This window comes from Perca flavescens, chromosome 7, assembly GCF_004354835.1.
Source record: "Perca flavescens isolate YP-PL-M2 chromosome 7, PFLA_1.0, whole genome shotgun sequence".
Classification (NCBI taxonomy): domain Eukaryota; kingdom Metazoa; phylum Chordata; class Actinopteri; order Perciformes; family Percidae; genus Perca; species Perca flavescens.
Genome location: NC_041337.1, coordinates 8,975,645 through 8,987,809, shown reverse-complemented (window position 1 = coordinate 8,987,809; position 12,165 = coordinate 8,975,645). Strand labels below are relative to the sequence as shown.

At 41.7% G+C, this 12,165-nt stretch overlaps 1 protein-coding gene across 3 annotated transcripts in view; it reads left to right on the top strand.

Moving 5' to 3' along the window:
- cd34 (CD34 molecule) overlaps window positions 1-11,962 on the top strand; it is a 42,778-nt gene extending 30,816 nt beyond the window's left edge. For all 3 annotated transcript variants that reach the window (XM_028583675.1, XM_028583673.1, XM_028583674.1), the window contains 7 exons: window positions 1,681-1,749; window positions 2,568-2,818; window positions 3,069-3,146; window positions 6,810-6,921; window positions 7,086-7,138; window positions 7,930-8,076; window positions 9,282-11,962. In XM_028583675.1, coding sequence (XP_028439476.1) covers window positions 1,681-1,749; window positions 2,568-2,818; window positions 3,069-3,146; window positions 6,810-6,921; window positions 7,086-7,138; window positions 7,930-8,076; window positions 9,282-9,482 — 911 coding nt within the window. In that variant the 3' untranslated portion in view covers window positions 9,483-11,962. The remainder of the gene's footprint in view (window positions 1-1,680; window positions 1,750-2,567; window positions 2,819-3,068; window positions 3,147-6,809; window positions 6,922-7,085; window positions 7,139-7,929; window positions 8,077-9,281) is intronic.
- Window positions 11,963-12,165: the final 203 nt, after the last annotated feature.

Below are 12,165 nucleotides of genomic sequence, written 5' to 3'. Positions count from 1 at the left end.
TCATGTTTTCCTGAACATTATCAAGATCGCTATCAACAGTAGTTGATTGTTCAAAAGAGAGACGTTGCCGTTATCTGTACATATAAATCAACATATTGTTAAGGATATTTACACGTCTTAAATATTAATCTAACATTGGACTTCAGACGTCAAAAGGTAATTCAACCTAGGGAAGCCATTTTTTCAATTACCTTAAAAATCCCTCACATGAACTTGGGAAATGCTTTCCTACTTTTCTTAACCTTCCTATGTCAGTAAAGGTTTTAGCACCACCCAACCTAATCCCAAGATTATTACAGAAACAGGATCTCTCCCAGGGGTTGGATGTGTAGTCAGGAGGTCATGACTTCTGACTGAACTGTTTATTTGCATAGGCTGCAGACAGTAAGCATTGGTCCATATGTTACTACTAATTAGTAAGAGCCCCTGAGAACACATGCCAAATTGGTTTGGCATCTTTGGGTTGGGCATTAAGTTCTCCTTACCAGGTCAAGCTGTTCAAACCAACCCTCTGCCCTGACCTCATTCACACTAACATAACTAACATTCCACCAGTGTTCGAACTATACCGTGGCCTTTGGGGGAGCCCACTTTTTTTCCATGGGTTGGGGGGGTCGTGCGCTTGCGACTTACAATGACTTACAAAGATGCATAACAGCTACAAGTGTATGCACTATACAGGATTTACCCTATTATACTTTTTAGATTAAATTACAATGCCAGACACCTTCAGATATGAGAGACCCCTTCAGATTTTTGACTTTGGTGCTTTCATGGGAGCCAGTCCTCGGCTCCCTCTGGCTCCCATGTAATTCGAACACTGCATTCCACTAAGCTTGTGCTTTACAAATTTCATCCCAAGATACCAAGCATCTTTACATCCGAACAGTCGTATACGTGAGATGATAATTATGATCTAGAGTTCCAGATTTAACCTTTTTTATGGTACGAAACATCATCAAATCACTACAACAGAGAGAGGCCCCTTCCTAAAATGTAATCTCCCAAAATGCCCCACTCCGCTATCAGGTTTAGGATTTAGGTGGCTTATGGTTTGGTGTAGCAGAGATAATTGGTTGGGTTTAGGGTAATGTTGAGGTGTGGTTAAGCATCTCAGAAGAAGCCTGGTTGGGGGTTGGGGATAAGGTTGGGTGGAAGTTAAGGTAAGGGGAAATGCATATCGAAAAGGTAACAGATTTTGACACAACACTGCTGGTTCTGCTGATTTGGCCCATACCAACAGGCCCAGCACTTGGAGCTGAAGTAGAGGCTGTGACCGCTTAGATAGGCCATTAAGGACAGAACTCCTTATCAAAGTCATAACTCAGTACAACCTCAACATACAGACAAATCCCAGATAAAGACGCTACTTACTCCAGGTTTTACCTAAGAATCGTCAGCTTTTTACGTTTTCTTCCGTATCAAAGTAATCCAGCAAGCCACAGATGTCTCAATTTTGTCTGATGGTGGGCCCCCAATGTGACAGACTGGCACCACAAGATTAACTAAATGTAGCAAAGGCTAAAATTGCCTGTTATAATCATGCAATCTGTATCTGCTTATTACCTGGATAATGATGTTAAACCAGGCATCAAAGAGCATTGATTCATCTGATGAAAGTCAATGTGTTTAAGTTGTTGTCTCTTTCCCTGTGTCTCACTTGCCCTCCTTTTCTTGCAGATGATGTGATGTGTCAGGACGATGCAGCAACAGATCCCACAGCTACACCTGCTGCAGATGCCAGTGCAGGTAGGAGCCTTGATAAACGTGCAATGAGACTTTAAGTCATCATGGGGTCAGGGCAAGTTTAGCAGGACTTTTGAGAAGTTATTCCAGAGTTCACATTTTCTTAAGTTATATCGCTCGATGTCCACTTCTAATGGTATGTGTCCACTGTGGCATTTTAGAGCCATCTAAGTACAGTTTTACCTTTCCCTGTTAACTCCTTTTTTGACAGCAGGGATCGCCCTACTTTCAACCCATTAGTTAGACGCTCGGTGGGCTTGCCACTAGCAGTTATCAATTTCTCTTCAATGAACACTGACAAGCAAAGAAAACAGGCTACACCCTCCTTGAACTGTGATGGCTTTACCTGAATGGACAAACGCTTCACTCGTGGGCTGTCTGCTCCCAGATTTCAAAACGGGCCCAACTTTTGCACGGAAATGTGTTTCTGAAAGCATTTTATGCAAGAAATAAACTATATAGATTGCTAATTCTGTTTTCATTTTAAATCAACAGTCAGTATAAAAGATTTTTGGGAGTTTTTAAGAGGCGGTGAGTTGAGCTAGACTTGCCCCTGACTTGCATTAAGTAGCCTGGACCTCAACTTTATGCAGATGAGGAGCGGGCAACACCCCAACTTTTCGAAAGTCGCCACAGCGCTACCAAAATGCATTGCCCGGCGCCCGGCGCTGCTTACATAGACAATGAATGGGAAGCGTGGAAATGACACGTATTGACCATGAGAGAGCCTATAATGCCGTAGTGACACGACAAGTGACAAACCTTGATACATCCACTGTGTGCCTGTGTATAAAAGCATTGTCCTTGGATTGTGTTCTTAGTGATGGCCACTACAGCTCCAAATGCTGCAGCTTCAGATGCCACAACTCCAGATTCTACAGCTCCAACTTCACATGCTGCAGATCCACCTGCTGCAACTGATGCCCCAAGTGTAGGTGTTTCTACCACTGTTGGAGAATCTGCTAATCCCGCTGCCTCTGTAAATGAGCCAATCCAAGCAACCATTGTAAACATTGTACTCGGCGGCTTAGAGACCACTGCTGTCGTCACGGAAGTCCCCCACACTGTGGTGGTGAGTACCATGTTCCTGGTGCTTCTCTACTTTTGGACTTTTCAACATCTGGAGTTAGTATTGGCATCAGTATAAAATGAAACTTAACAATTTCACATTCACAGACATTGTTGTAAAATATACCACTTTTGTTTTAAAGGAAGATTGTTTTGATAAAGACTGATGTTGTGGTTGCAACCATATTTGTAAAGTGTGCTGTCTTCTCCTGACCTCCAATGTCTCTGTGACCTGGCTTCCTGTGTCCACACAGCCTGATGTGATGTGCGTTGGAAAAGAGGACGTTCCAGAAAGTAATGCTGTCAAGGTTGAGTTGGCAACAAATGATTGTGTGAGTATGAATTTATCTCTTTATATAGATATTTGGGTCAATATTCAATGCTATGACGTATTTATAACAGGTCATATTGTATTGCTTAATGTCAAGTTGTTGTAACACAAACATCTCAGACAGTGCTAACTTAGCATCCAAAGTTTCATCATTTACCGAATGACACTAAATGACAACATTCAGAAACATTAAGAAAGGCTTCTGCATGTTCATGACCGGTGTCATTTGATGGTTTTTCAACTTTCAACTTTATTGATATTGTCCCCGAGGGCCAATCTGCAATCAGACACAAAGCACAACAAAAGACAACAAAAGGAAATCCACATTAAGAGGAGCACTGAAAATAAGCAAATGGAATACATAAATTGCATCATTTTAAGTATTTATGGTCCTATAATCCATCATTAAGGTGCCAGCCATTCCCTCATAAAGTGCTAGTGAAATACAATCCAGATAAATGAACACAGACATCTATAAAAACCAACCTAATAATAATACCAGTACAGTCAATAATAAGACTAAAACGGACCCTAATGCCCTTATACACACACACTAAGAAATACCATAGAAATAACAAGTCAGTATGACGGTAAATCTACATCCTATCCCTTTTATGTCATTCAGCTTGTACCAAAAGCCCTCCTCTACTCCCTGACAACAACAGGCAGAATCGAGCTACCAACAACTGTCAGGTTTGCTGTAGTAAAACCCAAATGCAGATCGGACCAGGAGAGTGAGTCGAGCAGTTTATTTTCAGACCAGGGGAGGAAGTAGTCCAGGTGGGTTCCGGAACTGAGAGCAGCTGGCTGGTGGACTTGAGTGTGGGTCTTGATCCGAACGGGAGGCGACGGGGTCTCCAGGACTGAGATCAGAACCGAGATCAGAGAATCCTTTACTATGCCAGGGAGATCAATAGTCAGTTGCAGGCTAATCTTGCATTAGCAGACCCTCCTCCGCATCGCTGTGAAGGAGGGTCTGGCTAGTCCATTCTGGGATGGGATAGGAATGCGCTCTGGTTTATTGGCATTTCTTTAAACCAATCACATTTGTTGTAGGCGGCGCTAAGCTACGCACGGAGCAGCTGCAAAGTAGCCTCGGGAAGGAACTTGTTTTGGTGGAACATGTGAATGTTCAAAAGTTGTTTTAGTCGTGCAACAGAAAACTCAGATTGGACAGATAGTCTAGCTAGCTGTCTGGATTTACCCTGCAGAGATCTGAGGAGCAGTTAACCATAGTCCTCAGAAATCCACCGGAGTTTTAAATTCCAACACAAAGAAAGAGGAAGGAAACGGACATCGGCAAAAATACATGCAGCCGGCGGAATTTCCTTCGGCACCGGAGCAATCCCGGAAGTGGAACGTCGTGGATTGTTGCAGGCTAACAGCACAGGCAAGAAATTGAGAACTAACGCTATACTGGTAGCTGTTTAAACTTACGCAGTACTTCGTAACGATCCAGCGGGGAGTGGGTGTCTGGCTGTTCCTGAAGTACCGCTTTCGAAGAGCGGATGAGGTTCGGGTGTGGTGATTGGATCAGCGTCAGGTGTGTGGAAGGCCCAGGCCAGGCACGCCCCAAACCGGCTGCCAGGGGAGAGATAAGGGGAGACGCACACACGCAGAATAGACAGACCACACCAATCATACTACAAATAAAGACAAACAAAGCAAACACAATCACTCACATACAAGTGTCACGGCCCGGGAATTGGTGGCAACAGCTGAGATTTTGGCACGCGACATTTAAGACCACCGTGAAACGAGAGAAGAGAGCTGAGCCCGGTTACCTTCTAGTGGCACGTTCCTTTTACCAAAAGCTTATCTGGCCCCCTACACCTTGGGCGTAGAGGAAGTGGCTTACTCCACTTAAAGGAAGAAGATGAATGTGTTTTGAAGGGCTACAGTTGAAAATATGGCTCTGATAAAGGCAGATCTTTTCGCAGACATTCCTCAGGCGTTGGAAATCTTGAGACTGTGTTCCTGGAGGGAGACAAATGAAGAGGAGGGCTAATGTTTCTTCTCTTGCTCTGAGGTCCTTAAGAAAAAGGGAGGAAGAATAGCAAGGGTGTGGCTTCTTTCTCTGTTTTTATTTTTTTAGAGCCTTTAATAATACACATAGAGATGTTTTTTCAGGAATGGGTGAGATATATCTAAATATATATATATTTGGATCCGTGTACAGTTTTACCTTTCACTGTTAACTCCTAATTGTGTGCGCAGTGGTTAGATAATGCCTCAAAGCACATGAAACACATAATGTATAAAATACAAGTCATTGTTACATTGTACAGTATGCCAGTCCAGGTGCACCTAGCCGAGGCAGCAGGTCAGATCCCATTCCGCATACTTAAGTTAGCCTCTATCTGGGTCATCATTATGTCATCCACAGAGCCAGGGCCATCTGCAGAAGTCATATGTCTAACTCAACCTGAAACTAAACATTGACTACAGTGCCAGAAGCCTTAGCCAGCTGATGATTAATTTAAAATGTATTTAGAAAAAAACAGGATTGCGTGAATGGCATGAAAGACCTTGATAAAGGAACAGCCTGTATCAATGGAACTAATTTAATAAAGCTATGACGCTCTGAATTAGTTGAAAATAAGAAAGGTCTTTTTCAAAACTCTCTAAATCCCAAAGTCATAATCGGTCACAAAATAAGGCAGTATTTAACTCCTCTCTTCACACATTATTTCAGTATCACATGAATGTGTGTGTGTGTGTGTGTGTGTGTGTGTGTGTGTGTGTGTGTGTGTGTGTGTGTGTGTGTGTGTGTGTGTGTGTGTGTGTGTGTGTGTGTCTGTGTGTCTGTGTGTCTGTGTGTCTGTGTGTCTGTGTGTGTGTGTGTGTGTGTGTGTGTGTGTGTGTGTGTCTGTGTGTGTCTGTGTGTGTAAATGCAAACCAATTGCAACTCATCTGAACTCCAGCCACGGGTGCAGGAAGTTGTAATGGGTCACAAGTGACAACAGACATATGGAGAAGAGAATGGGTTCCATTCCATGATTTAGCCATTCAAGTTCCTCCCTCCAGAGTTCCTTCCTCCGTGCCTCAAAGATCTGGGTGTTTCAGCAGAGTCCAGCTGTAGGCCCACTCCCAACTAACTGAGGATTCAGGTTTTGCTCACAGTGGTCTTCTGGGAACACTGAGAGAAAACATTACAGAAAATGAAGCGTGTTCCCATGTCGCAAAGCAAAGCTTAAAGTTGTGCAATGAGGTGATATCATAGTTCAGGGTTGAAGGTGGGATAAAGAAGGTGTGGTCAGCACATTTTCTATCCAACTGCATTTTGTCTCCATGACTCACACAAAGGCCTATGTGCGCTGATGGTCAACGGGGAAAACTCAGGAACATACATTGGATTGTTGGCCCCGATGATCATCCAAAAGAGATGCAATGTAATATAATCTGGGTATGTAGGAAGCTACACCAAAAATGTGAAATTTGTTCAGGCTTTTGCAAGTTTGCCCCAATCAGAAATATACACTGTGGACTACTATACATACTATTTTTATCGTACTATGTGATGCACTTTGAGAGGCATGATTTCATAAAATGTGCGGCAGAAAATGGTTCAAACTAAGTTTAGAGTCTGCATTAATCCTCTTGAGTTTTTTAAGACAGCTATTGTGAATTAGTACTGCACTGACACAGAAATCCTTTCTTATAGGAAGCATCTAAACTCATTTTAATGGAGAACCCTGCAGGCTGGTGCTCCAAGGAAAAGTGTAATCTAAAAATCTTCCAAGAAAGCAACACGCTGCTTGTGGCCAGTGACGATGGTGGGTATTAAACATGTCCTTCAAAATATAATAGCTTGAACATGCACAATTTTCATTTATTTGTGAGACTATCATACATTATTGTACTATTATGTTGCAGAAAATACAACATAGACCTGATTAATTAAGTACTGATATATTTCTAATATTCACTTCCCCTGCAGCTCCGTTGGCGTCTTTGGCTAGAACACTCGAGAGTGAACATTTGAAAGACAAGGTAAGAGACCTAAGATGCTACCAGCTTGAGTATGATGGTGTGGAGGTAAAATAACCACAATTCCTTTACTGCAAGGCCTGTAACTGAAATTAACTTGTATCCCATGTCCTAAATCCATACTTCGGTTAGGGCTGGGCAATATATCAATATGATATCGATAAATGAGACTAGACATCCTCTTCAATTTTGGACATTGTAATATCGTGATATGACACACGTGTTGTCTTTTCCTGGTTTTAATGGCTGCGTTACAGTTAAGTGAAGTCATTTTCTGAACTTTTTAGACTGTTCTAGCTGTTTTATTATTTGCCTTTACCCACTTTTCAAAGATTTCATTGTGTAAGTGTTTTGTGAAAGCACTAATAGTAATCTTGACAATATTGCCGAAATATCCATATGGTATTTGGTCAAAAATATCGTGATATTTGATTTTCTCCATATCACCCAGCTCTACATTCTAATTCTATATAGTATGCACCAAATATTCGTCATAGTATACAGTTTTTTAGTAGTTTGTATACAAAAACAACAACATACTTTACCATGTTAACAGGAAATTATGAATACGTGTTACGGCAACTTTGGAAAGAAAATAAAGTATCTTTCTTAAGATGTAATGCTTTTTGTTTTCTTATAGCTACTTACATTTTTTTTTAGCTGTGAGCAGCTCCTCCATTTCTTTTGTGCATTGCATTGTGGGAGAACAGTGTCCATCAACAGACGATTGATTTTGCATGGTTTCAAATCCACACACATACTTCTTTTGACCTATCTCTTTGACCTGTTTGCAGCTGGGTGTGACGAAGACTGAGACCCCGTCATCATCAGGTTCCTCTGTCCTTGTGGGAATCCTGGTCACTGGTCTGCTTGCCGCCCTTGCAATCGTTGTAGGTTACCTCAAATGCCCACGCAGGTCCGACACCAAGGGAGTGAGGCTGGTAAGCAAATTTTTCTGAATAAATCTACAATATAGGGCACTGTATTTTTCCACTGTGGACCTTATTTACTTGCTTTCTGATTTACGCGTTCATGCAGTCTCTACGGGAGTTGCCTTTCAGTGGTGCATTATTCAGCACAGAGCCCATAAATAGAAAATCATTGCATAGATTTTGCCTTTCCCGCTGCAGATCCTGCATAACGTTTGTTTGATCAGGTTTGCAATGATTTGCAATGAAGGAGTTTCTTTCTCCTAATTAACACTGATCCGAGCGACTTCGCACAGTGACCTGTAGGTGTGTTTTATCGTATATATGTCATTTTTTGAAAATGTGTTTTGCAGGTTTTTGCCGTGACATCCCTCAATAGAGATTCAGTAACACTATGCATCGTTCTTCTCAAGCAATGTTTCATCTTTTACTGCATCTGAAATCACAACAGCACTATTTCCTTCCAATTGGACTCCATTGCTGCCAATGTTTTAATTAGGGAACGTTGCTGGCCAGCTATCAGAGGGAATACGCAGAGAATGACTGAGTTTGCGTTATCCAAATACCCACACCCTGCTCTCTGCTGCCTTATTCATCTGCAGAGCTCACTGTTTCATCTACTAGCCAGACACAGCTGTTTCTCTGTACTACTCGCAGGATCACATAATAGAGACCACATTAGAGGATGTGTTTGTGTGTTTTTGGTAGTGGAAGGGTGTGGGGGTCAGTGGATGGATCTGTGTACTTGTCTGTCTTCATATGCATGACAGAACTGTGTCTGATCATCAAATCAGATGCTTCATTTTTTTTATTTATTTTTTTTATCCCTGCATAACACATCAGCACAGTTAACCTGTAACACAATACGCAACATGATAGCGCATTGTAAGTATGTTTATAGTGCATTATAGACATGGGCTTCAAAAAAAAGTGACCAGCAATTATAAAGTATAATAGAACTTGACCTTAGAAGTCATTATACAATGCATTATAATGTGTTATGGTTATTGTTAAAAAACATTTTTGAATTTTCATGAGTGCTTATAACTATACTTATACAGCGCTATAAGTCCAGTGTACACGTTCATAGAAAAGAGGGGGCAGCTGCAGAGTGTGCACTCTTCCTTCAAGCAATAAGTACCCTGACACCCAGCTGTTGTTGAAATGTTCTATCTAGCCGTCCCATGATGAGTTGTTTATTTGTGCTGCATTTGCAGGCGGAAGAGGCCTATCCAGCAGATCAGGAAAACCAGGGGAACACTCTTGTATCTGTGGCCCCCCTCAACCCCCCTCCGGAAACTCCGGAAACTCCGGAGAAACCCAGCGTAAACGGAGAGTCCCCGGAGGAAGCCAAGACCCAGCCTCCTCCTCCCACCAACGGCCACTCCACCACCAAGACAGCCGACACCGAGCTGTAAAATAGTCCACACGTAATTGCAGCCCAGGAACTACCCCCACAAACACACACACACACACACACACACATATGCAAACGCACCCCGCCCCCACCTTCTGCATCCACTCCTGCCTCCTAACCACAGAGAGTCCACAGCAAAGTGGACATCAGGGACTAGAACTATTTCCTACATCAACGCTCCTCTTGTTATAGTCCCCTTGCTTCATTCTCTTTGGCTATGTGCCGCAATAAACATCAGGAAAACTAGTCTGACGATTATGGCGGTGACGTTGGTGATGACAAAGGCTCGGTCCCTGAGTTGTTGACGGCAGTCAGGCTGGAGACGAGAGACAGGAGATGGGCAGCTCTGGGTGGGAACAGAGTGTATTTTAGCATTAATCACAAACCCATGATGACTGCAGCCTCTGGAGTCACAGCCATATGTTGTCAACACACAGCAAGGGTCTCTGCATGTCATCAGGTTCAAAGCTCCAAGCAACCCGCCACTAGTAAATCCAGCATAAGCACATCAATGAAATTGTTCCTTAGTTTATTGTAAAGCCGTGGCAGACAGAGAGGAAATAAATCACTCTGCCTTTTAAATCTGTATACAAACTCAGAGAGAAAATCCATTGGGCTCTCATCTTGTTTGTGTTATTGAGTTATTGATCAGCGTGCGAATGTGTGTGCTGCTTGTGTGTGTGTGTGTGTGTGTGTGTGTGTGTGTAATCGGCTGTACGTATATCCATACATGCCTCCAAGCTTCCTTTGCTTACTGTATGTATGTATGTATGTTGATAACAAGTGGTTGATATTGATCAAGTATGTGAGTGAATGAGGAGTCCGAAATGTGCATGAGACATTAGCCAGTGTACAATTTTGTAAAATGAGTTGGTCCACCGAGATTACCCATGGTGAGGAGGACAAAGTACTAACGTGTTTTTTTTTTTTTTTTTTTTTTTTTTTTTTTAATCACACCATTTTCTTGAAAAGGGGTATCCGCAAGGAATTCTCCAATCTATCACTGCAAACTGTATTGAAATCAATCCCAAAGCCAACAGGCCTCTTTACAGTGGATGTATAGTCACTGCTGAAAACCATCCATCTTTATCAGTGTTACTCTCTTTTTAATATTCTGTGTATGCTATTTTTTTTATCCGTATTCTATTGTGCAGTGTGTATAGTATGATGACTTACTTTGTCCTGTTTTTATTTTGTGTACCAACACCTTTTTATGTGCCAAAGAATTTCTTTTCATATCTTATGGTGTACTAAAATATGTATTTCTGTGGCACCCCAAATCTGTGATTTTGTTTTTATCCTGTAAAAGCATATTTTCTTTTTCTTTTTCTTTTTTTTTACTGACATACCTGAGATCGAATTAAAAAGGAAACTGCAATATCCCGTAGTCGACCTGGAACAAAGCAAAAAATATTCTGCTATATAAATGGGATGCTTTGCATTGATTTCACCTTTTTGATCCATTTTGTATCTTTTCATTGCTAACATTCCAATGTGACTGTTTCATTCTACTAGCACCCTGTAGTTAATAATTGGATTAAATATAAAAAAACAAAAAAAAACAAAGGATGAATATCTTTTTTTAAGGAATTGTCATGTTTTCAGCCTGTAAGAGTGAGTGGGAAGAGCAATGGGGTTTTTGAACTACAGAAACATGTGCACATGCACCCACATACATCTGTGCTCTATCACACATTGAATTTAAATCCCATGTAGCCCATAAGGTCACACAGCTGGTTTGCATAAGCGGTAGTAATGACATCACTTCACACTGTTTTGTCTTTCACAGTTTGGGTGGGGCAGCGAAAACATCCACCAGCTGCCTTTTCTAAATGCCACAGGACATGTTCGTAATTTCACCATTACAGTCCAGAATCTACACACCATCCATCATCATGGTCATATACGTATTTCTAATTCATTATCTGTCGCCGTGCACTGCATGTGACGGTGTGACTTGTTTATTTCCTATCCACTCGCGCCCTTCTTTCATCACAAGATCGAGCCCCATGTGCATTCCTCCCCTGCCCTGTCCCCTTCTGCACCCTACAAGGAAAATATTTCCTACATTGAGAACTGTCCTGTTGTCACAATATGCCACAACTGTAAAGCCTTAACAAAAAGCACACACCAAAGAAACATATATTGGGTTAAATGTGATCATCTACAATCTGAGACCGCAACAACTGCTGCGCGGTGCAAATTTAAGAGGCGTAAATCCTAGTGGACGTGAGCATTGCTGTATGTATGTACACTGAGACATCTCTGTTATTTGTAACCTATGTGAACTTGAACTCTGTGAGGTGAAAGCCAAGATATTTTACACACCAACAGACTCCACCCGTGTGAGAATATTGAGTTCACGTCTCTTTTGTCTGCTCTACGTTTATTTACTCCTCAGGCTCTCCTGTCTGTCAAACTTAAAGAGTTGGTTTACAAAAATGACACGCAAAGAAATCTTTATTTTCTCACTTTCCCCTAATAGCATCTTGCCATGCACATTTTGTTTGCCCAGGTTTTTTTTGCTGATATATGAATCTCTAGCAATGCCCTTATATTTTCTTTCTTTTTCCTTATTTGAATCATTTACTATATTTTTGAAAGATATGTTTGCTGAGGATTTTGTCTTTGTTGGTTTTCTTGCCTGTACTGAAATGTACATGATCTTATTTATTTTCTTCTTC